Source organism: Gymnogyps californianus, chromosome 1 (genome assembly GCF_018139145.2).
Source record: "Gymnogyps californianus isolate 813 chromosome 1, ASM1813914v2, whole genome shotgun sequence".
Classification (NCBI taxonomy): Eukaryota; Metazoa; Chordata; class Aves; order Accipitriformes; family Cathartidae; genus Gymnogyps; species Gymnogyps californianus.
In genome coordinates, this window is record NC_059471.1 from 33,657,440 (window position 1) to 33,684,511 (window position 27,072).

General features: G+C 38.5%; 1 protein-coding gene across 1 annotated transcript in view; it reads right to left on the bottom strand.

The window, feature by feature from the left end:
* The window catches only part of DGKH (diacylglycerol kinase eta), a 168,127-nt gene that overhangs the window by 74,591 nt on the left and 66,464 nt on the right, over positions 1 to 27,072 (bottom strand). The window contains exons 3-4 of the mRNA XM_050895256.1: positions 4,042 to 4,152; positions 1,263 to 1,343 (exon numbers count right to left, since the gene is read on the bottom strand). Coding sequence (XP_050751213.1) covers positions 1,263 to 1,343; positions 4,042 to 4,152 — 192 coding nt within the window. The remainder of the gene's footprint in view (positions 1 to 1,262; positions 1,344 to 4,041; positions 4,153 to 27,072) is intronic.

Genomic DNA, 27,072 nt, shown 5'->3' on the forward strand with positions numbered 1-27,072 from the left:
ACCAATAAGTGACAGTCATGACTGCTGGGATCCTCAACTCATCATCTTTGTATGCATCATTATTCCTCAGCTATCCTGATGCCTGCATGACAGCTTTACTTCTGGCCAGGAGCAAGGCAGAAGCAGAGCTTCTAAGCAACAGAAAGAACCTTTTCAAAAGGCAAGCTGGTACCTCACACAGCCACACCCTCATCTGAGACCTTCCGTCAAAGTAGTCTTTTCAATTGCATTCTTAGTCAGTAAAGAAACTTAGATTGACATAACACACTGGACTGCCCAGGCCAACGCGAACACGTCTCTGAAGTGCTCTGACTACTTCAGTAGCTGCCTGGGAGGTACCACAGCAAGGAAGACCTGATGAAGCTTTTGGGAGGCTTGCGTTGGACTGCCTTGGAGAAGAACAACCAACACTGGTAACATGGACCACCTGTGAAATCAAAGTCCTCAGGAAAATGGAAAATCAACATTTTAATAGAGAATAATGGGATTTGCAGGTTAAGAAAAATGATGCCACTGCAGTCAGTGGGAGAAGTCAAGACCTTCAGAAGGACAACTTTACCCACAATCTTCCTCACAACTAGTTCTTGTTCAAAAAATTTACTTTTCCAGAGGTTAAGAATCAGCAGAGGAACTGTGTCAGACGTTATCACTTAGTTCCAACAAAGAAGATGAACAATAAATGGCAAGACTTGTGTGTAAAACACACTCGTGAACTTACAGAAACAGGGATTTATGAACACTCTTTGTTTCTTATACCAGTATCAGAATCAAGGTACAACTGGGAAGACAGCTTGTCCACATGACTTGGAAACATATATGGATATGATCAGCAATGAAAAAAATAAAATACACTTCAATATGACAGAAAACCAAAAATGTTATTAGAAGAAATTAAAACAATAACACAATTACATTTGAATCAATTCAGCATGTCACCTCAAAGACAAACTACAGCATAAAAACAAGCTGTACTCATAAGTACTAACGAAGTACTAATACTAAATCTTGCTAAATCTTTAATGCCTTGTATCATCATCTTTTGAAGCAACTGTTATCTAACATTCTAATTTCTGCTAAAAAAATCACAGAAACAAAATTATCAATAGCTGATGTGATATTATTCTGATACATTATACCATTTCCAAACAAAGGACATTTTATTTCCAAATAGAGGAAAATAGGAAGCAATTCAGAGGATTCTTGATTTTCTTAGTAACAGTCTACCCACACCTTTCAGGACCAGTATTATAATGGTTCCATACCGTGAAGCTGTTGTTGACATTTTTTGTGCTCGATTCAGCTACGCTGGCATCTGACAGGTCAACTTCATCAAATATTAGAGACTGTGAATGGAAAAGAACATAAAAACATTAAATATACTCTGAGTCCACTTCCAGGTATGCTTACAGTCTGTGCTTTCATTTCCTTGTGTCCATTCCAATTGGAAAATAAAAACAGAAAAAAAAAGTGGCAAAAAAATAGAAAACACTGATGATGTGATAAAACTTCCTATTTGACCCCTAAACACAGTCCTATTTGCTGTCTATGTGGTACATCTATGTGGTACATGAGAACATAAAAAAATGGCTCCAAAAATATATATTGCTTTAAAATCTCTTTTAAAGAATTTTTTTTTTAAATAGATGCAGTTTTGGGGTGTCTACTGTGTAGCATAAATGTGGTGTCAGAGTAAAGAGATTCACACTTAGTAAAATATAAATTAATCAGTTTTAGGATGGAACTCTAAATTCATGAAAGGGAATCTATGATATGTTATTCATATGAGAAAACAGAGCTCAAGGGCCTGAAGAGATCCTTTCCATTCCTTTGTTTGATGTTCCGGCAAGAGAAATATATGTCTTCTTGTGTGGGGTTTGTGTAGCGGGCAGGGGCTACAGGGGTGGCTCCTGTGAGAAGCTGCTAGAAGCTTCCCCAGCTCCAAGTCAGACCTGCTGCTGGCCAGGGCCGAGCCAGTCAGCAACAGTGGTAGCTCCTCTGTGATAGCATATTTAAGAAGGGGAAAAAGACTGCTGAAAAACCTGCAGCGGAGAGAGGAGTGGGATGTGAGAGAAACAGCCATGCAGACACCGAGGTCAGTGAAGAAGGAGGGGGAGGAGGTGCGCCGGAGCAGAGATTCCCCTGCAGCCCGTGGTGAGACGGCAGGCTGTCCCCCTGCAGCCCATGGAGGTTCACGGTGGAGCAGAGATTCCCCTGCAGCCCGTGGAGGACCCCACGCCAGAGCAGGTGGCTGGGCCCGGAGAAGGCCGTGACTCTGTGGGAGAGCCCACGCTGGAGCAGTTCGTGGACGACTGTAGTGCGTGGAAAAGACTCACGTTGGAGAAGCTTGTGGAGGACTGTCTCCCCTGGGAGGGACCCCACGCTGGAGCAGGGGAAGAGTGTGAGGAGTCCTCCCCCTGAGGAGGAAGGAGCAGCAGAGACAATGTTTGATGAACTGACCGCAACCCCCATTCCTGCTCCCCTGCTCCACTAGCGGGGGAGGAGGTAGAGGAATCAGGAGGAAAGCTGACCCCGGGAAGAAGGGAGGGGTGGGGGGAAGGTGTGTTTTTACGATATGGTTCTATTTCTCATTATCCTACTCTGGTTTGATTGGTAACAAATTAAATTGATTTCTCCCCCCCCCCGCCCCCAAGTCAAGTCTGTTCTTTGCCTGTGACCACAATTGGTGAGTGATCCCTCCCTGTCCTGGTCTCGACTCACAAGCCTTTCGTTGTATTTTCTCCTTCCCATCCTGCTGGGGGTAGGAGTGAGCGAGCGGCTGTGTGGTGCTTTGTTGCCAGCTGGGCCTAAACCACAACACTTCTTTAAACACCCCAGCCTCTGGCAAAGGATTAATTAGGTTCTGTTAAACTCATGATGGGTTTTGAAGCATAGAAGGGAAGACCAACAAAAATGCCTCCCCCTTTTTTTAGCTATACCATGTTCTTCCTCTTCCATGCCATGGGAAGGAGAATCGATATTGGGGGAGTTTCAGCATGTCTGGATTCAACGTTACAGAGTATTTGTACAATTGCCTACTCATTATACCTCCCTTTCTCATCTTTATGGCACAGATGACGTTGCCATTCTCAGAGCTCTTATCTGCCATGTTTATTAAGTCTTTATATAAACTGCTTGTGGCAGCACCATGTGCAGAGAAGTGTGACAACAGAGGTATTTCTGTGCTGGGCTCCCTGGAGAGACGATGTTTTCCTTGATTCATCACAGCCACACAACTGTGCACCATGCAATTATAGTCATATAGTCCCAGGAAGAGAGGTCTCCATGCCTTAGTTTTATTGAGAAAACCTGGCTATAGAAGATGACGGAGACCTGAAGCACCTCCCCTACAGCTCCCATGAGTCGCTGCAACCCCACAGGGTAAAGAAAAGTAATGCCGAGCGCTATGGAACAGCACAATCTGAGCCAGCTCAACAAGCCAAAATGCTCTCGGTCCCAGCCCTGAGGGGGAGGGAGGAAATGCCTTTCAGAAAGAAGACGAGTATTCCCACTCTGCCCACCCCCAATTTTCCCACCAAAAATTTCAATTGATGGGAAACAGCTTTTTCCCTTATATATCAGTTTTGGCAGAAAATCTTCCTATCTTGATTTCATGTAACCATTTCCATCTCTTTAACAGCAATATGAGCATCAGACTAGAAGAGTTTTAATGGAATTCAGTTTGAGGGATAACTTCTGAGCATTATCCAATTTTTACTTTTTTTTTTTTAAATGTCAGATTTGACTGCCTGAGAGCCACCCCCCCAAAAAAACCCCACAACTCCTTAAGATGAATTTATTATTTGTCTGAACAGACAAAAAGGTTAAAATAACTCTGATAAACTTCATTGAAAAAAAATCAAAAGAAATCACTAGTCTTCCTTAGTTAGTTAATTTAACACACTACATCTTATAAACAGCAGTTTTTTAATAAAAGAATCACTAACAAATCATTAAGTTATTATTATTATTATTACACTTATAAGTCTAAACAAAATTGAAGTTACAAGTGTATGGCATTAGACACTAATACCACAGAATTACCTTTGAATCCTTAGCATAGTAAAGGGTACGACCTCGAAGTTTGAAATAACGCTTTTTCCACCTCTGAAAAGAACTGGTTTGCTTCAGTAGTAATCCTTCTTTTATACTTGTCTGAAAAATATTAAAATACAGAAGACAAGGTAAATACATATCTAAATAGCTACGCATGTAGATGAAAGTTACACTTTTTAAAATTTATGTTACACCTCATATAACTGTGAATTTAAATTTGTATCTATTCATATTAAACTGAGACTAATTCGCTGGACAACCAGACTTTGCATTGCTATTTTTTAAACAATGACAATGTTGGCAAAATGCTAATTTTACAGATAAACTGAAAAGGCAGTCAAGAGGCATGTAATTATTGTGAAGATGAACACAAAATAATTCAATTGTCTGGATAGCTGCAAACCCACAAATACTAAAATGAGCAACAACTGATGGTGGCACAATTCAGGAAAAAAAATGCTAAAAACCATCTACACAAGGTCATTTCCAGTTCCAAATTTGATTATGTTGAGGCAAAAAACAATTCCCATATAGGCACTAATTCAACAAGGTACTTAAATGTGTGTCTGATTCAAGCACATGAATTATGCCTTTAAAATAGAGGGAATGACCCAGTATGATGCAAGTCACGCATGACTTCAAGTGCGTTGCTGAACTGAAGCCTTCAGCATGAAATCAGCTTACCATTAGGAATAATTATTATATTGAAAGTGTGAGAACAGTAACAGCTAGGGATATTTTTACCAGGCAAATATTTTTAGTCAAAAAATGATTCGCCGACCCAAACCTTTCCACTGCAGACTGAGCCCTGCCTACATAAAGCCCGTTTTTTGAAATGAGTAAGACACAAATTAGTATATTTTAAACGTGTATGCTGCTTTCACCAGCGTGTGTGGGATTCATCCAACCAATTACAGAAATTCTCCACTTAATCAGATGAAATGACACAACACAGCATACTAATTGCATGAGTCTCGAAATTAATTTTCTTTAGCTTTGAAGCACACAAAGGGTATGAGAAAAAGCAAGTACATTTGGATATTATTTTCCAAAATGGTCTCTAATATTTCCAGAATAATTCCAATTTGTAGTGTAATAATGTGATGTGAATCTTATAATACTATTTCTAGACAATGTGATATAAACACCATTTGAGTTACTCTAGACCTTTTAGAGACTTAACCAAGACCTGACCTAAAGTTCATAAACATCTTCTTCTGTTATCAGATGTCAAATTCTCCTGAACTTCAATGCAAGTAATAAAAATACAGAAAAAGCAGAAAGCACTTCAATGTTCCTACCATTTCCTTGAAATGAGAAACATCGCTGTTACGTACACACATAGCACTCTTCATTTAGATACTCCTAACGTCACAAACTAAGAATATGGCCCAACAACCACAAAGCAATTGAATTAATGCTCTCGAAAAAGCAGCCCTCTCAGATGAAACTTTGCAGCTTGGATTTATCTCGCTTTACTTCACATGCCAGCAACCTGGACCAACGCATTCGGTCAGCCCTCCTGCTCTAACTAGGGGGTAGCAATTCCCAGCTGAAAGGGTCTGCTCACCACAGACCATTTTAAGATTGCTTGCAATTTTCTGACCAGACCTTAAAATAAGCTAGTTTTACACGATATAAAGAGATTTGATCAGTTAGCAAATACAAGCACTTATTCAAAGCTGTTTGTTGTAGCCGTGCAGCACTTCTGTTTCATATCGCGCTCTGAGATTTCGGAAGCTCATCATGTGGGACGGGAGTAGATGACTTGTGTGTTTATCAAGGGCCGAAAGATGTAAGACCAGAGAAATTCAGTTCCAAGGAAACAGTACTCCACATACATGGCAGGCACTGCCTTACTGGAAGAATTTCCAAAATGGAAGGAAATCCACGTTCCCTAAAACACGCTATGTGTACTAGAAGACACAGAACATACATTATACTGAATATTTTCAGGAATTTTAAAATCTGTTCAAAGAACATAAATCTCCCTGAACCTTGGGCTATTACTCACTAAAGAATTAATTAACTCTTTCATGTCATTTTTATGCCTACATAAGCCATTTCCCCCTATTTCTACTCACCCCTTAAAACACCAGTATCCCTAAAATCAAACCAATAAATTGAAAATTACATCTATTTTGCAAATCAGCCATTTAAAATTAACTCCCTGAAGTTGGCAGTAAATAACCATGCAGGCTCTAAAGAATGTATTCTTGTATCAAAATGTTAAAAAAATACTAGACTGGTAAACATTTACCCAAGGAACATAAGCACTTCGTGAAGTATACATTTTACCACCAATAGATATACTAGGCTGAGCATCTTAAATAGACAATTCCATGGCTGCAGGCATCAAAACTGAGCATAGCACTTTGGCCCGATAACCTTAATTAACTTCAATTAGCCTTTACAATGTGCAAAAAACTTCCAGCTGCCAACTGAGTCATTATGTAATCTGCTAATAATGCTTTCCTGCATCTACACACAAGTCACAGTACGTACAGTAATTTGAGATTGGAAGGGACCTCTCAGGTTGTTGAATTTGGGTCCACATTATCGCCTACAACCAGGTCACGTAAAGTTTTTCAAAAGCATTGATCAGGCTATAGCTACACCTTAAGAAAGCGATCGGTACCTTTTCCTCTCCCAATGGCAATTAAGACAGTGCTCCAAGATCTCGCTGTTCTGAGAAACCTTCTTCTAATTAATCTCAGCTGGATATTAAATCTGAAGCATAAGCAATATTCACTGCCAGTTATATTAACTACTTTCTTACTGTAATTTAGGAGAAACAAGAAGTGCACATCCCACAATCCCATGCTACTTCTCACTTTTACAGAATCACCTCTCATCTGCTTGCCAAAACCTCTGACTTCCCCATACAGTATCTTGTATTCCTCCAGAAGTATGGGACTATAATTAGAATAGAATAGAATAGAATAGAATAGAATAGAATAGAATAGAATAGAATCACTATTATAGAATCACTAACAATCTTTACTGCTTTAGCCATTAACAATTAGGAAAATGATTCACAATATTACAGTCACAACATCACAGTGCTCCACAGTGGTATATTTTCCTGAAGAAATCTAATTGCAAAAATCATAGCCACATTTCATAAAATTAAGAAGGTGTACACATGTGTTCAATTATCCAAGGATGTTGAACGCAACTCCACATCGACATAATCTAAATGACAAAAATAAATGGGATTTGTGGGTATTTTAATCACTAAAAATGAGAGGCATCTTCTTTTATATCAGCAGATTTTTAAATATTCAGTATATAGCACTTGAAAATTCAAAACTAACAGTTTTAATTTCAAAGACAACCAACCACATTGCCTTACTTCTAATTCACTCAGTTTCTAAAGTCTCACATTTGCACAAAAGTCAAATTTTTTACTTCTGCTGCTGCTAGAAAGACCCAAAGAAAGGAGAAAATATTCTGAATGTAGAAAAGAAAACAGTAAACAGACTATGGATGCATTATTGGCAACTGCAAACTAAAACACTGAACGACTAAAGATAAAACTTTCCCCTCTGCTCCTTTTCAGGTATATAAGTGGACATGCTGCTCAAAAAGTGTCAGGAGAGTGAAGAAAAGAACATCAGGAAATTTCTGAAAGTGAGGAGAATGAAAATGAGAACGGGAAAGGCCATAAAACAGGGCAGGTCAAATTTAAACAGGAAATTAAGAGGGTGAAGAAGAATTTTAAGATCACCTTGCAACAGATGCTCACGCTGAGACTAAAATGTTCCTTAAATACTTTGAAAGATGAAAGACAGCTAGAGGGTTGGCAGGATCATTTTTCAACAGAGGCATGAAAAGGGTACTCAAGGATGAGAAGATCACAGCAAAGCAGCTCATCAAATTCTTGGCATTTGTGTTTACCAATGAAGATGATGAGACGGTATCTCACACAACGTGGTCTTCGTACCATCAGAACAGCTACATCAACATGAAGCACATATACAGGAAGTATTAGACCAGCCAAATCGCTAAGTCATGTGGACCAGATGGCATTGACCTGAGAGCCTTGAAGGTCCTGAAAGGACCGCTGATACTAACTTCCAATCCTGGTAAGACAGTAGAGGCCATACAAAAGAATAATATTGCTGAGCCCATACACATCCGATGGGAAAACGTCAACAGAGCTTTTTGTAAAGGAAAATACTGCCTGGCTACCTGCAGGGAGTTCAGGGGGTGGAGAGCAAAGCATGTGGATAAATGAAGATCCAGTGGACTCAGATTTTCAGAAAGCCTTTGACAAGGCTTCCCACCAAAGACTACTGAGGAAATTAAGTTAGAATGGAATTGGAAAAAGGGGCTTTTTGTGCTCTGAAAGTTGCTTGAGGAATAGGAAGCACAAGTAGGGCTTAACAGTCACTCTCTCTTATGGATTCCCAAGGAATCAGGTTTATTCAAATTCAGTGACCCAAAGAAAGATCACACCATGAAACCTTCAGATTTGCAGAAGATACTAAGCTCTTTCGAGTAGTCAATTCCATGCCAATGGTGAGGAACTCAAAGGATGTTATAAAACTAAGCAAGAGGGCAAAGAGGCAGAAGACGAGCTTCAGCCCAGGTCAATGTAAGATGCTCTGCTTCAAGATAAAAATCTAAACCTCACTAACATTCTCACATCAACTTTGAGTGGAGAAGAGATCTTGGAGTCACAGTTCACAGCTCTCTGTGCTCAACCACAGCCAGAAAAGCCATAAAACTTTGGCTGTCACCAAAAAAAGTAACAAAAGCAAGACAGAGGATGTCATTTGGCTGCTATATAAAACTCTGGTGTACCAGACAGTTCTGGTCTCCCCAACTCAAGAAACAGGGTTAAGAGAAGGTACAGAGAAGGGCAACTCAAATGATTCAGAGGACGGAGCAGCTGTCTTACAAAGAGAGACTAAAAAAGCTGGAACTCTTCAGTTCGAAGAGCAGAAGATCGAGGGGGGGGTTAACTCGATTAAAGCAGAGCATGGTGAATGCAGAACTATTGCTCACCAAATCCCACAATATTATAACAAAGAGGAATGTGATGAAACTATATTGAGATCAGCTTAATAAAGATAAAAAGCAGCACATCTTTACACAGCTGGTAGTGATTTTATGAAGGTTGCTGTCACAAGAGATTGTAGAGGCAGACAGCATCAGCAAGTACAAAAAAAGGATTAGACAAATTGAACACCACCACCTCTGTATGTGGTCCCTTTAATCCGCCATAGGGAAGCACCAGGGGAATGGACTGCAGCCAAACTCATGTGCTGCTCCTGAACAGCCTTTCCTATTCCACTGTTGAAGACGGATTATTGTCTGACCCAGCAAAAAATTTCGCAGATTGGATTTTTCCCACTATGTTGACAATATCTCTTTTGCTTTAAAGTCTGATGTTTGTGTTTGTAAGTGGACCTAGGCCCTCATTTACCAAAATAATTAATATTTGTATTGTTGACAAACCAGGCCATTAAAGGAAAAAAAAAAAAAAAAGAGACGATAGTATTTGATACTGTTTAATGCCCTCCTGTGACACTTCCTATTCATATGACTTTGCAAAGCTGAGTATTGAAATAAAACCGACCCTCTTCTTTTTAGTATTGTGGAGAGTTTGGTACATTTTCACCGTCTGCACAGGTATGGCTTTAGGCAGACAGAGTCTTCATTACGTTACAAGGTAAAGTCTCACAGCTCATATTAACTCAGAGCCCCTTAAAATATTCCATGTGTTCAGTAGATCGAAAATTACCTTTATTATTAAAAAATGTGACAATCAAACTCTTGATTTTGATTAAAATTATGACCCGGGAATTCCAAGTTTGTGATTTTCTTGACAATCTCTATACAGCAGCTTCCATTACTGTCACTTATGCTGACAGATTTTTCATTAGTTATGTCAAAATAAAAATAGATCTTTATCTACCGAGAATAAAAACTTAATCAGCTGCTCAGTGCAAGGTTACATTTTTATTGAAGATTCCTGATTATAGTGAAGGGAGCTTGACATCTGAAAATTAAAACCAAACCAAGAACTATGTTATACCTATGAATTTATACAGCTAAAAATGGTCAAAATAAAATTGAAAATCAGTATGATCATGTTGACTATACAACATTGCTTCAACTTCAAGAAAATCTTAGTAAAAAGAAGTACCATCAAGAACTGATCACTCAGTGGATCATGTGGAGCTATATTGTGGGGTACCTAAAGCACCATGCTTGCCTCAGCTGAGATGCCCCAGACTGCTACTACTAACACATCCTCCGGGTTCCATTAGTGACAGAGAAATCACAAAAAGTGGCAAGTTGCATATACTCAGTCTGTCATTGTTGATGACAGTTATCCCTGTCCCATTAAAGAAAAAAACAGGCTAGCTAGCTTTGAGAAAACAGCTTTCCAAAATCTCAGAATGAAAGCCAGCCACCCTCCCCCCGACTCCCCTCCACAACACTAACCTGTGATTAAGCATCATCATTTTTGTGTAATAATAAAACAGTTACGTTCTTCCAAAGTTATTCTTATATTCCATATTTTTGAGGTCCTTCATGTGGACGGACTCTAGCCTAAGTGAAACTATAATACAAATAAATAAATGCAATTATACAGCTTATGCAGTGCACTTTTTCCTCAGCCTTGTTCTCCCTTCATGTTCCCTTCCAGCCTATGCTGCGGAAACAGATTTGGCATTAGTGTTGTTAAAATAAAAAAAAAAAAGCTTTCAGCTTCCTCTACTTGGAATATATGGTAGTGTAGTAAAACATGAAGTAAATATGAAAGTGCAGAGAAATTGCCATAATAAAAATATCTTGGTAGCAAGGTGAAGTTTAATTAGCAGATTGATTTAAAAATAGAGGTTATAGCACATATCAAAAATGAATAGGATATTGCCATATTAGGATGAAACTTTACACTTGGAATTAAAAAACAAACAAAAAAACTATTTTAGATATGAACTTGATACTAGATTGAGAATCAGAGAAGAAACTTTATCTGCAGTTCAAGTATTTAAACTCCTAACTTCCACCCACGTACAACATGTTGATCTCACTCTGTGTTCTCATTAATCAGGGCATGAAACAGCTGTAATACACTGAAAAAGGATAAAACACTTCATAGGACTGTGACTTAGTGCCAAAGATTTAAGGGTCTTGGGGTCATTACACAACTCAGCTAACTTAGTCTTAGAGCAGTATTTTACAGCTACCGTTTGGAGCTTTAGTAGCTGTTCCTTTTAAATTACACATGCTCTGAGCAGAGAGATTTAAAACAACTAAGTCTAACTGGTTTTGAGACAGAAGAATATAAATGATACATATCTCAGGAAGGAAAAAAATTGAAAAAATAAAACCCATAATAAACAGTCAAAGCACACAGCTGGCAAGATTTTTTTCTTTGCCAGAGTTATTTAGGTCTTGGTCTCAACTAAACAGGAGGAGCACTCAACACACTTGCCAGTCTGTAAAGTGTATGCAGTATAGGTCCAAAATAAACCACTTCGCCACCTCACACAGCAAAATGAAAAAAAAAAAAAAAAAATTCCATTACATTTCCACAGAAAAGAGCAAACTCTTCCTCCAGTTCTATCCAGTGTTAATATGCAAATAACAGTTGATCAATTACTCGAGGAAATTACAAAAGCATCATACAACAAAAATATATTAAACACTGCTGCAAACTTTTAAGCAATCCTTTCTTTAAAACAAATCGTAAGTTAAGCTTGTCATAACAAACCTTCTGAGTTTTACTTCTTGCAGTTTTAATTTTTGCCCCTCCGAGAATGTTTAAACAAATTCCAGTGATGCTGTCAGGCTTCCTAGGAGCTATGCTGGGTAGAAAGGAGCCTACACAGAGCCACTTAGAGCTTGTGACTCTCCAGGGAAAGCTGGGGAACAACTCATTTCCTTCTTGCAGGCTTTTTCCACACCTCTATCTGACTTTCACCGATCAAGTTAGGAAAGAAAAAAAGCTTTTAGCAACAGAATTCACATAAGGCCAGGAAGAGTTGTAGAATAGAATAGAATAGTTCAGTTGGAAGGGACCTATAACCATCATCTAGTCCAACACATACACATTGTAAACACAGAATTTCAGGAAATCTCAGTATCATGCAAATGTGTTTAAAAAGAGTAAGTTCTTAGAATATTTATATTTATTCACTTCTTTGAAGAGATGAAAAATGTAAAAATACCATCCCATCCATTCACTCCTTAACGTTTTCTAAATTACCAGTCATTGTTAGAAAGTGATCGGTCATTGCAGTTGGTATCTTACTCAATACTCAAGTCTATAGAGACAAGTAGACACCAATTTCACAGATGCTGTAGCCCTGTGATCTGCAGATTCCTGATATGTTTAGAATTACAAACAGAGAACTTTATTAACTGAATACCCAAGCATTCCCGAATTTTTATAGTGTTTCCAATTGCTGCAGATAGAGAGATTACATGCTTTACTTTAATTCAGTGGCTGCACTCCATTGCAAGTTTATATTGGCCCCAATTTTGTTTTACTGGATGGCACATAAAATCCTGGATGCACATTAATCATGTTTTGAATTACATTTTCCAGTATTTTTCCACTAACAGTCTTAGCTTAATACTCTACTTCTAGAATAGTTAAATCAGTAAAACCTTTAATTCCATAATAACTTAAAAGCAAGGATCCCTTGCTTACCTATACAACTTTTCAGGCATGGGGAGACAAATAATAACATATTTCCCACTATTGACAAATTCGTCTTTAAGTGAGAAGGCTGGGAATCTAATTTGAGTGACAACGGTAAAATTATACTAGTGAAATATGCAACAAGGAAAAAAAAGCAATGTACAGCAACAGGCACCTAGAAGAGCTAATGTATTACAGATAGTGAAAAATCCTTTTGATTATCATCAAAATCATTTAAAGAAAGCAGAAATACAGGATAGATACGCCACAGACTGGAAATCTATTCCCAGTTTGACCACAGATCTTATGTGTGACCTGGGGCAAATCAGTTACTGTGTGTTCTTTGGTCTCCATGCTGCAAAAAATACCTTCTTTATTCTCCTCCACAAGAGTCTGGTTGTGATTTCTTACTACTTTATTGAGCGTCTCACTAGAAGTGGCATTTCATTTTAATCAAATTTGTTCATGAATGACTTCTTGAATGATGAGGACTTCAGAAGTAATAAAAGTGGAACTAAAAAAATTCACAATCCCTATCTTTTATGATCAGAATGATAGAAAAAAAATGTTGAAAAGCACAGAACTGTAAACAAAGCTGCAGGATAAAAAGCTGCATTTTGAGACAAGGAATAACACAGAACTTTTTTAATACTTGTACACCATAACTCATACTGGTACTGTAGATTCAGGTTAATTGTATATTCACAATTAAGGAGCATAGTTGTTGCAGAATCACAGAACAGTTGAGGTTGGAAGGGACCTTTGGAGATCCATCTAGTCCAGCCCCCCTCACAAAGCAGAGTCACCTACAGCAGTTTGCCCAAGACTATGTCCAGTCAAGTTTTGAGTATTTCCAAGGACGGAGACTCCACAACCTCCCTGGGCAACCTGTTCCAGTGTCTGATCACCCTCAAAATGTCGGGGGGGGGGGTGGGGGTGGGGGTGGGGGGTGTGCAAAAAAAAGTTTTCTCTTGTGTTTAACTGGTATTTTCTGTATTTCAATTTGTGCCCATTGCCTCTTGTCCTGTCACTGGGCACCACTGAGTCTAGCTCTGTTTTCCTTATGCTCCACAGATATTTGTACATATTCATAAGATCCGCCGAGCCTTCTCTTCTCCAGACTAAACAGTCCCAGCTCTCTCCGCCTCTTCTCATATCAAAGATGCTCCAGTCTCTTAATCACCTTCGCGGCCCTTTGCTGGACTCTCTCTAGTATGTCCATGCCTCTGCTCTACTGAGCAGCCCTGAATTGGACACAGAACTCCAGATGTGGCCTCATCAATGCTGAGAAGAAGGTCACCTCCCTTGACCTGCTGGCAATACTCCACCTAACGCAGCCCAGCATACTGTTGGCCTTCATTGCCCCATGGTCCTTCTCTGCCAAGCTGCTTTCCAACCAGTCAGCCCCCAGCCTCTCTGCCAAGCTGCTTTCCAACCAGTCAGCCCCTAGCCTGTACCAGTGCATGGGGTTCTTCCTCCCCAGGTGCAGGACACAGCAATTGCCTTTGCTGAACTTCATGAGATTTCTGTTGGCCCATTTCTCCAGCCTGTCCCTCTGAATGGCAGCACAGCCATCTGGTGTATCAGCCACTCCTCCACATTTTGTATTGTCTGTACACTTTCTGCGGGTATACTCTATATTATCGTCCTGGCCATTAATGAAGATGTTACACAGCACTGTCCCCAGTACTGGTGTCCCCTGGGGTACACCAGTAGTGACTGACTTCTAACTGGACTTTGTGCCACTGATCACAACACTTTGAGCCTGGCAGCTCAGCCAGTTTTCAGTCCACCTCATCAGCCATTTATCCAGTTGGTACTTCATCAGTTTGTCTATGAGAGTGTTTCGGGAGACAGTGTCAAAGGTCTTACTAAATTCAAGATAACATCATCCACTGCTCTCTCCTCATCCACTGAGTTAGTCACTTGGCTGCAGAATGCTATCAATCAGGCCGATGGCTTCCTCTTCATAAAACCATGCTGGCTCCTCCCAATCACTGGCTTGTCTTCCATGTGTTTGGAAATGGTTTCCAGGATTATTTGCTCCATCACCTTCCAAGGGATTGAGGTGAGGCTGACTGGTCTGTACTTCCCCAGATCCTCCTTCTTGCTCTTCTTGAATATGAGAGCGACATTTGCTTTCTTCCGGTCCTCAAGAACCTCCTCCAGTTGCTACGACCTTTGAAAGGTAATGGAGAATGGCCTTGCAATGCCACCAAGCAGTTCCCTCAGCACTTGGAGGTGTAGCCCATCAGCTCCAGTGGACTTGTGTACATGCAGTTTAAGTGTTCCCAAACTTGATCCTCCTCCACCTAAGGTAAGTCTTCCTTGCTCCTGACTTTCCCACTGGTCTCGGGGACCTGGGATTGCAGAAGGCTGGTCTTACCAGTAAAGACCAAGGTGAAGAAGGCATTGAGTATCTTGGCCTTCTCCATGTCCTTTATCACCAGGTCCCCTGCCTCATTCAGCAGCAAGCACAAGTTTGCCCTAGTCTTCCTTTTTCTGCTGATGTACCTGTAGAAGACCTTCTTGTTGGCCTTCACATCCCTTGCTAGATTCAACTCCAGGTGGGCTTTGGCTTTCCTAACCCCATCCCCACATGATTGTTTCTCTAAATTCCTTCTGGGTCACCTGCTGCTGCTTCCACCTTTTGTACGCTTCCTTTCTATGTCTGAGTTTTTTCAGAAGCGCCTTGTTCACCCATGCAGTAGACTGCTCTTAAGGTTGTAGGACTATCACAAACAGCCAAATTCTGACTCTCTGTCTTTCACTCTACCTTCTGTTAGTTCTAAAAGTGAAATTTCTTGTAGCAAAACCACACCTTTTTTCTAAGTTTGCTTTTCCTTTAATTCGTTACAAATATTATTGAGATACCCCTTGCATAATTTTTCCCAATCAGGATTTTCTTATGTGAAAATCTAGCAATTCTAGACAATGTCTGGAGCCCAAACTGGCACCAAGAATCCCAGTTCCGGTTACTGTACTTTAATTAATTTGGAGTTATTAAATTTAGTAGGGAAATATTTTATAGCTTGGTGTATTTTGGAGGAAAATAAAAAATCTGTTTGTGATACAGTACTGAATAAGTGCCAAACAGATCTGAAGTTTACTTTCCAGTGCACCAGCAGTCCTCTGTAACCTCCGGTAGGTGGCTTATTCATTGCACCTCAATTCTGAACAGGCAGAAAAGGAATAATACTTCCTTACCTCAAAGAGACATTATGCTGATACATTCACTTGTTTGTGCAGCTACATATAAACATTACATGTGTACCTACTGAACCACTATAAATTTAGGAAATGGATTATTACCACAAGAGTGCTGACGAATTCCCCAAAACAGCAAGGCACTTCTAGTAAAGGACAGGGTCTCAGCTGTTTCTAGCGATTCTGATGGTAAAATCCTATTTTCCTTCCCAGTCTTTAGCAGCAACCCCGGTGGAAGCAGAAATCTCATATTACAATGAGAGGAGGAAATTCTCTCTTTTGAGACGACCAGACTAGAGAGCAGAAGAATAACATACATCGGACCCTCCCTTCCCCTCTGTTTACTGACGGGAAATAAGAGCCTGTAATTACTTTTGAATTCACATTCCCTTTGTGACCAGGCTCATTCATGTACATGCTATTTTCTCTCATTCAGAAAACACAGTAAAGCTGCTTCTTCCAAAACACGTCTCTGACCGGAACAGGGCAGATCAGTAATTCTCAGAGTTTTATACAGTGTGGCTCATGCTATTTTCTATCCATCAAGGAACCTCTTCTCCAGCTCTATGTAGGCTCCGGTTCTTACTCCGTGTCCAAACCCTTGAGCTGTGGAACACAACGCAATGCCTCACTTCAGTCCATGGGAAATCAGGGAGTGGATCCTCTTGAAACATATTTCTGGGCATGTGAAGGAGAAGGAGGTAACTGGACACAGTTAGCATGAACTTACCAAAGGTAACTCATGCCTGAAAGCTGGGGAATGTTTTCTAAGACCCCTGCATCAGACAATAGCATAGCATCTCCCATTCCACTTGCTGTTCAACAGCTCTTAGGCTAAAATAAAACAAATGTAGTAGTCACTCATTTTTCTTCTTTTGGTGAGTTAAGCAGTTACGTATGGACTTTGCATTTTCAGCTTTAAACAGCTTGATGGTAACTTTTTCCATTTAAACAATTTAAATTGCTATTAACAAAACAGCCCTAGTATAAAACCAAGTAAAACTAGAAACATGGAAATAAATGTGCTAGAATAAAACTTGACTATAGTTGTCGTTGGGTTTTTTTTTATTGAGGAAAGTACTTTCCATAGAAATAAATTCTCAGTTTTATAAAACCTGTCACTTTACATATCCATTGTGTAAGATGATTTGGCACCTTGAAGGTAAGAGCATTTATGTGTTTTACAGTGTGCTTGCTTTCAGATTGTGATGCAAAAGCTACTTTCCAGGGGAGCTAAAAAAGGCAAATTCTATTTCAGCTTCAATAAAACCTCAAAAATATTCTGAAATCTTTGTTTAACAATGTATCCTCCATACCCACTAACAAAATCAGAGACTCATAAAGGACCTAGAAGAGGCATAAAAAGATCTTTTAGTCCACACTCTCCTCCAAGGTAATACAAACTGTATACAGATTTGCAGAAACAGGTTATCTATCATCTTATTCAGGTGTCCCATTTTTTCACTGGAATTTTTTTTCTGGCCCATTTGTTGGCAAAAAGGCCACTATCATCCAACATCTGCATCAGAAGACAGAAACACATGAGCAGTAGAGGCGCTGCATCTCATAAGCCTGCATTCCTTGCTTCTGTAGAGTTAATCCTCACATGTCCAGCTCCCAATCACAGAATCCCTAGACAGAATGATGGGGGGTCTAAAATCTGGCTTTTCACATGACCTGACTGTTATTATAAAAATACACCATCCTTCTTTCCTTTCTATTTAAATGAGGTCTGCATCTGCCTTTGTCAGTCATCCTTAGACTATTCCCATAAGACATTTGCCTAAGATGTTCTTAAAGCCCCCAGTTACAGAGATCCTCTACCACTAAAATGTTTTCCCTTGTGTAAACCTCCCTTCTTGCACTTTAAACCCATAAAGTGCTGTTGTAGGACAATGATACAGATGTAAAACGTCAATAAATGAACTCAAAACTCAAAGGCCGTTCCTAATTCACAGTATTTTGTAAGGATTAAAACAGGGAGAACAGCAATCACTTGATAGGACGATTGTTATTGCTCTTCACCTGGCATGCCCCAACTTTCTTTTGTTCAAATCACACTAACTTTTCATCAGGAGAAAATATTATGAACACGCAGTTATTAAATGAGTCATAAGGTTGTTCTGCTTTTTGACCAAACTAATAAATTTACATCTAGAAGTATTTTTAAACAGAACAAAGATAGAGAATTGCAAATATTTTTCCACAGAGGATATAGGTTATAAAAGTCTTATATCCTGCTATGTACTAAGATTAGGCTTAGCATACAGCCCTTGAGGTAGATGTGATTATGCTGTGTGAAACCTCTCAATGAAGTACCATCTTCAAGAGCATTTATGAGCAAGAAGCTCTACTCTCCTCCGGGATGCGGATCAAGTGTCCTATTTATTTCACTGGCCTTTCACATAAAAGTGGAAAGCATGGAAAATATTTTTTAAAAATAGACGTGGTTAATCAGATTTCCTCTTTATGTTTCCTGATCATGTTTCTTTGGTATCTACTCTCTTCTGTTTAAAAGACTTTTATCCTCATAATTGCTTACTTGTGTTTAATACAGGTACCATAAACTTTTGAGATTCACCCAATTTCTAAGCATTAAGTACTTAAGGAACATCTGCAGTTGCTATCTTTTCCCTGTGATAAGAGCTGGAGGACTTTGCCAGATAAACCTTAGAAAATCTTGCCCATGCTGTCTCCTATGCTGTGACAGTCACAGAACAGAAGATGCAGCCGCTGTGCAACGTTTCAGGTTAAGCAGCCAACAATAGTAAGTCTGAGTTGAGACAACACCATTAGGAGCTTCAATGACTGAGGCACAAGCACGCATGTTTCAGGACCAGTAATTTGGAGCAGAAAGGCAGGGCAGATGCTCCTTAGCACTAAACCCACCAAAACTTCTGAGCCAGAGCATCCCATTTTCTTTGCACACCTGTGCTGGAGACTGAGTTACATTAGAACTTTCTCCACGCCCAGAGGAAGTCACAGAAAACAAGCTCAAAATCATTAAAAATATATTATTCAGATCTAAGCTGTATGATGAAAATTTTAAATCTACAGGATGATCTTCAGTCTTCTTTCAAACTAGCTAGGCTTCAAAGAAAAGGCTAGGTAATTATAGTCTTATGCTATCTTAATTCCAAGAAAAATAATTCTAGCTATTTGTTATAATGCTTTTCTTGTTAAAAAATGGAAGGCCTTTTAGATGTCATATTTTAAGAAAAAATGATTAGTCCAAAATCTCATTTGTGCAAAGATACTGTGAGTTTATTAATTAGTTCCAGACAGTAGTTAGAGGTGTTGATCACAAGGACCTGGATGAGAGAAAGGTGACAACAAAGTCAAAGCACCCACATCAAGAGTCATTTCTGAGTCACTTGAACTTCTTCCAACCAGATTCCTGATATGGTCTTATACTAGCAAGAAGTCTGGGAATAAATGTTATTAATGCTCCTCTTTTTTTTTCTTCCCCCTTTTTTTTTTACAGCAAAGAGATACTTCTCAAACAGTTAAACCATCTGTACACTTCATATCTTGCTATGCTAGCCCCGCTGATTCATCTGGGGAAACAGAAGAAAAACTACACTTGCCTATTTATATGTATGATACGCTGGCTTTATTTATCTGGGCTGAAACTACCATCACTAGCAATTCTAGAGACACAGCAGTTAACACCGCAAAAAATTTGATGTTTCCTACAATCTAAGACAAGTTTCAAATCAGCAGTGCTGATTTTAAAGCCGTTCCATTGATTTATCCCATCAGCTGCAGAGACTGCAAGTGTTTTCTTTTAACACCACAGCTACTAGCTGATTTTCAGGTTGCCAAATGAAAGGTGATCAATCAGTGAAACTGGTTAACAGCAGCCAGAGATTTCAAGAGGGCATTTGATCAAGCTTCATTGAGCAGCAGCCTCTAAGGGTGCTCATTTGCTCTACAGTTACCCAAACTGGTAGAAGATTCTTCATCTAATGTAGCTGCTGCTTTCAAACTACCATTCAAGATGTTGAATAGGTTTTCCATATGAGCATACAGCAAAAACATAAGGTATTTTAATTACAAAAGAGAAAATACTTCTCACCAGACTTTTCTCTCTAAACTACAAATCAGAACTGCTAAACCCTCAGAGACTTTCACTTGCACTTCAAAATGCAGCTCCATACCCTCAGAAGGGGCAGAATATATCAAGGTCTAGGCGTATATTCCCTTCCATTAACTGGTGTGGTAAATGGCCTGTCAACGCAATACCATGGGCACCATCGCCAATAACAGCCTTAAACCTCTTTGTTCTCTACTGGAAGTCATGGTTTAATTTATATACCTGTTAGTTAATGAAGGTCTTAAACTCACAAGAGAAGCCCATGGGGGAAAACGCACGGACAGGCGCTGACAAGCTAACAGATGATGAGAATGGCAGGAGGCCTTGAGGTAGGTTGGTTATTGAAGGCTAATGGGCTCCTCCATTTTCCTTGTGCCCACCCCATCTATCTGGAACGCAGCACAGAGCCACAGAAGCCCATTTAATTAATGGGTCCTGCTAGGCACCAGGCCTTTTGCTTTTTATCTGCATTAGAAACTGGTTGGGTTATAATTCTGAATGAGAAGGCTGAAGGTTTCTTCATGTGTTTTCAAATAAACCTTAAGGCTGATAGAATGAAAATACTAATTTTCTACATGTAAAAACAAATGACTGTCCAAGTTTGAGACAAAGACCAGGGATGTTGTAATTTTTACATCTCCAATATAGAACATATTATTTTTTTTATTATTTATAATCCTCTATTTATTTTAAGACTCAACCTCAATGGGGTGGGAGATTAGTGAAAAACATAAATAAAAATAAATATTCTGACACATAAAGCACAGTGACTGGAGGGGGGGAAGTGTTTTATTTGCAGGTTAGTGGGTGTTTTTTTAAGAAGTTTTACAGTAGTTTTACTTTCTGCTGCCTTAATCACCAAAGATGAATGCAGAGCCTGCTGTGTCTTGGAGCATCCTTTTGGTGCCATTTATATTTGGACCGAAAGTGGGCTGAATCTGGTCCAGGGCACAAAACAAGAAGTTACCACCACAAAGAGCCTACAGCTTTAAACAATCAAGATACAAAAAGGATGCACTAAGACACCCTGAGGAAGGAATATGTCAATTTTTAACTAAGGAGCAACAAAATTTATATTACTGTTTGAATACCAAAAGGAGATGAAGGCATTTAAATGGAGAGAGAAAAGTAGCGTGATATGTGTGAAATGAGAAAGAGGATCCTTAAAGCAGCACTGGCACAAAAAAAGGACAAGGAAGAAAAAAGACAGGATTATTAAGTCTAGCATCATTGCCAATGATGGGAAAAGCCACACACAAATCAGCAAGGGTCTCTTGCAGTGTGAGCCTACATCCTCTGATTTACAGTAACGATTCACATGTTATGAATAATCAAGAATTATTCATATGAATAATCATATTCATTATGAATAATCAAAAATTGAGAAAAACTACACTTTGGAGCCTCCGCTTAAATTTGTTAACAACATTTGTTATCATTTGATACAAAGTGTCCCTGAAATCATACAATTGAGTTTAGCTGTTTAATTCACCTACCTAGAAACCTTTTCAATGAGCAAATAGGATCAATATTGAAACACAGAGAGAATGTGCACTGACATTGCTATCAAGAGGGGGGACATCTTGCTGGGTAAGCAAGCCCCAGCAGTATTAAACAGGAGAGTGATGTAAAGTACATCTCCTTACCTACTGGAAAGCAAAGTAGAATATTCTTGTTCTAAGGATATCTGGAAACTGGTTCTAACCAGTTGTCTGAGGGTGATCCACAAAAAAGTATAAATACAACCAATTTTAAAATTACACTAACATTTCTCTAGTATGAAAGAGAAATAATCTATGAGCAGAGTCCAACGAGAGTATAACTGGATACGTGAACAGTAAAAACTGGGGAAAAAAAAAGAAAAAGTGGAAACCACTGTTTATTTCAGAACAATATTAATACAGAAAACTTTTATTTGCTGTCTCTTAAGAATGATTCCTGTATTGTTATCTACAAATTAGGATTTGAATAATAAATGATGACCACTGTCCACCTTTGTGTGTTTAGTGAAGAACGAAACAGGTTCTTGAAACCAACAGAAGAAAAAGCCCTCTCCACCACAAACTGCCCTAGCATACCACATGATGCTAAATTTTACATACAAGATGCAACAGGTCTTGATGGTTGGCAAAGACTGTAATTAATCCTAGAAATTACTTGCTATAATTGCGCCAATAGTGAGGATGAAGATAATATGGAAGCTATCTATATGAAGGAACCACATATTACCTTCCATGTGACCCACGTACAGGTGAGAATATACAGTCCCAATAACCAAATGAGTTAGCTTACAATGCAAGACACAAAGACAGCTCCTCTACCAACTTGGTACTAATTGTAAGGAATTCTGATAGAATTTAGACAGAATTTAGAATTTAGATATGACAGTGATAATTTTGACTTTAAAGGTATAACATTAGAATGCACAAAAATAATTTAATCCTTTATAAGTTCTAAATGATATCATTATGAAGCAAAGGTTTCCTGCGATGTTTCAAAAAATACATTGTAATTATTTCTAAAATGTGTTATATATTGTGATGACAAGAAATTATTAGAAAACAATAAAAATTATTTTTTTAATTTAATGTGAGCATTTCACACTCTGCAGAATTAATACCTGCCTATATACTTCCTGAAAAGAGATAATAAACTGGTTTATAATTAGTAATTCTGCTTCCTACAATAAACAGACAAGTCATACAAACAAAGAGTATTTCCACACCTTCCTAGAAGTTATCTGTTGCTTTGAACCAAGCATTTATTTCATTAATGTCTCTTACATATTATTCTGAGTACTCCTCTTCTTCACACTACTCTTTTACATAGCAGGATGTCACGGACACTTCCAATGCATAGACTGTTTCTGGACATAAAAACTACTTTGGAAGTAGATACTGTGCCTAATATTTTAATACAAAATAGCTGATGCCAATGAAATCTCATGTAAATCTTCTTTATATACGTTCCATTTTATGTTTTACAGGTTATTAAAATGATGCTAGATTCTATACCTGAAATTTCCAGGTACTGTTTCTCTCATCAAGCCAAAAAAGCTGTTGGAAAAGCTAGTTCTTATAGCAACTTCCTAAGTAACACTGACTTTGTCACAATATTATATGAAAAGGAAAACACATGCTGATTTTTATAATCTCCCAATACTCTACATCTAATGTCTTGAACAAATGTTAAGATAAAACACAAACACAGTGTCCTTCTAAAAATGGTAATTTCCTTTTAAATGAAAATAATCCACAAAAGCTTTTATTCCTTTTTATAAAAACTGGATTATAGCTAACGACCACGCGGGGGTAGTAGTGTGATGGTAATGCTCAGGTACAGTGTCTTGCACCCAGCAGCACACAGCAACGCAAGCACAGAGGCTGTATGAAATAAGTGCATTACTGCAGCGCGTTTTTGATTCTTTATAGCATACATACTTTAACGATAGGACGTACATACATGTGGCCGATTGCAGTATCAAAATCTGAAATTTGGGAGACTCAGAGAAGAAGTGTTGTAAGTTATCCTTTCATTCTATAAAGGATTTGTTGTGGAAAAACAGAACAGTCACAAATTAACATTTTGTGAGAAAATATATAAAAGAGTTTTGGCAGTCATTTACTGAAAGCTGACATTTTCAGTCCCTAAGTTACAGAAGAGTAACATTTTTGCTAAAGCAAGTTGGTAAGTTATCAGTGGTTAGTCACTTCTGGCCTTAAATATAGATTTGAATTTTCTATACATAAAAGAGGATGCTCGGGCTTTATTCTTATAAAAAGAAAGGTTAATTCCTATTCTCCTTTTAGTGTAAAATAGGGTCAATCTTTTTTTCTCTTAGTTACATCAGCCAGTATCATAAATAACTCACAAGAGTTGGTCTTGTGAAAGTCACTTGCCTTTTTTAAGATAAGTATATAAATATTTATTAGATTTCTACTGCACGCTAACATAACAGAGGAGAAAAAAGGCGAAAGTGGTTACTTGCTATATAAATAGCTGTAAGTACATACAAGATCATACAGTGCAGCTAAGCCTTATAACAAAGCAGTTGTGCCATATGATTTGTTCTTATTCAGCTATGTTGATTCACAGACTATTTATTATTTTCCTCACATATATTCTATTTTTTATATATAATAACATATATTACAAATATGTATTATTTTTACACATATAGGGGTCCCAAATGCATTTGATAGCATTGTTAAACATGGTCAGAGACTGCCAAGAGAATACGGGCAGGAAAAGAAAGAAGTCTTGAAGTTGGCAAGCCAAGCTGAGCTACAGGCCACCGATTTGTTCCCCTCCAACCTTTTTTTCCCCAATGCTTTCGCAAGTAATATGTTGCAAAGTCAGTAAACTCCAGCCTTCCTACAATCTGTGTATAGTCAGCATTTGTACTAAAATCGAAAGAAGTATTGTTAAGGGCTTGCCTAGACTTGATGCAGATTATGGGAGTGTTTGACACTAACGCATCATAGCTGGTCCATAACCCAATGTGCGGTCACTCTTACCCTCAAGCAAAAGCATCACATTCCTGTTTTGCTTAATCCCCAGCTAAAGAACTTCTATGCTGTCAGGATGATTCATTAAATCAACAGCTACGTCTGAAATAATTCTTCAACACAGCAAATTCAGCTCTGACAACTCAAGAAAAACACAGGAAGAAAAAAAAGGTCAAAATGGGGCAAGGCATCTCATGGTAAAAACAGATAAAGTCAGAGTGGACAAGTGAGGGCAGCATCATCTTCAGTGGTTACCGCTAAACATGACAAAATTCAAGAGCATGAAACTTATTTGCCACACCAACTCTCTCTGAAGAAGAGAAGGTTGCTTTTAAACAGGAATTTCAACTGCCTGGTTAAATACGATGTCATCTTGCTTTATCTGAATAATTTTACCATTTTATAATAATATAATATTAATTATTTAATATTAATTAATATAATTATACCACTGTAATACCTAAGGGCTTCATTTGTCAGTTAATACTCTTTTTCCTAAGCCAGATGAGGCTGAGCAGTTTGTGCTGGCACAACTATGTTGGTAACTAAAATGCCTGTTAAACAAACAGGCTTAAAATGACCATAATCAAAGGGGATTAGAAAAACTATTCTTGTTTTTACTTCGTGTGTTTGCTAAATCTTTTACAAAGCAGTTACTTTAATTGTAAAATAGGGTAAAGAGTCAATTCTTCCCCTTTGTAAAGCTCTCCACAGTGCAGCAGAGAAAGACATCGCAAAACAGTAATAAAACAAGAAAATGCAACTTGAAAAAAACATGCAGAGTGTTTTAAGAACATGACAAGTATTGAAAAATAACTTAGAATTATTTAAAGTCCTTCTGCCCTTTCATTTGCAACAGTCAAAGCTTGCAGGCAGTAAAAGAAGGTAAGAGGAATAGTGTATTTTTAGGCTGAGCTGCTGATATGTAGAAAACTTAACTGACTTGCGTAAAGTCAGGGTGAGTCAGCATCAACAGAACAGTGAATCGAAATCCTAATCCCATTCTCAAACTACTGGATTGACTCATTTCCCACATCCAGTTACTCTGCTTGTATTTTAGGCAATACCCCACTCAAACCATGAAGTTGCTTCTGTAAACGTAATTTTTTGTGTTACAGCCCACTCTCATAAATCAATCAAGGAAACATTTCATTACTTTTTAATGAACTTCTGTGATCTCACTTCCCATGTCATATTGTATATTCTTGCTTAATGCTAGATAAATGAGTCAAGTTGGGCATTCCAGATGACTGATATAAAAAAGTTTTAATGCAACTTCTTAGGAATACGTTTCTACAAAGAACCCTGATCACAAAATAAATAAGCTAAAACCTATCTGCTGAAAAGAGGGCAGTGTCTTACTCTGCCTCCAACTGTTATGGACAACGTAGATTAAGAGTCTACGCAAACACCAAGGGCTTCCCTTCTGCCCTTTATCTAAATCTGTAGACCTGCACATTTCAAACTTCACTGAGAGGAGTAAGAGCTGCTTCCCTTGTCAACGTTAAAAGCTTTGAGGGAGTCCAGAAGAGTGTCACAAATGCAGCAAATCCATTCCTGTACAGCAGAAGCCATGTAGGTTTCAGGGCTGGGTGAAGGCAATTCTATTCGGTTGGTAGGTACCCAAGGGATGTGCCCAGCCAGGTTAAGGAAGAACCCAAAACTTGACTCTGAAGGGCACCAGGGAGTCATACAGCCTTTTCTGGCGTTACCTCAAATGCTGGCATTTGCCAGCCACACTCCAATTTCAAAATTCTCTTTCATCTCTTCATTCACAAATGAACCAAAAGGAAAGGACAAAAAACTCGGTTGTTAATATATTAACTGCTGCATATAGGAAATAGTTGCATTTCTTATCGTTCTGTTGCAATTTCCTCATACCTCCCAAGGCTGCGGCAGCATAGACTATCAGTCGCATTATGGGAAGTAGAAAAGATGTGAAATTCTGCCTAGAGATAGTCATCACACAAAGATTTCTTAAGCCGTACATTACATTTCTAGAGCAAAAATCAGATGCATGATACACCTGGTTGTGTTAAGCAGTCTGAAGGCTATGAAATGGTTAGTTCACTGTTTAAAGAACATCCTCACGAATGTGAGGCCCTCTAAAGTACCTGGAAGACTATAATAACATAATTAATATATTGTATTTGTTTATATTTATATAATATATTTTAAAATATTTAAAGCAAACCTAGTATGTGAGAGAATTCAAACATATAAAAACAAACAAAGGTAAAAAACACAGAAATGGGAATAGAGAAGAGCAGACAGTGGTTGTGAGGCCACTGGATGCCCTTCCTACACATCACCTCTTCACTCCTCTAAAGCTACCTCTAAAGCTACGATGTGAAACTTTCTGTTACCAATTGCTCAACAGTTGGAAAATTAGCTACTACCTGGGAGCACATGAGGTGTTATGGGTTACTCCTTGAAAAAGGCTGTGAACTCATGGGTACTATAGCAGAAAACATTCAAAGCCCAGAAGAAAGAAGAGAAACAGAAGAAAAATCTACTGACAGCTTCCACCAAGGTTTTTA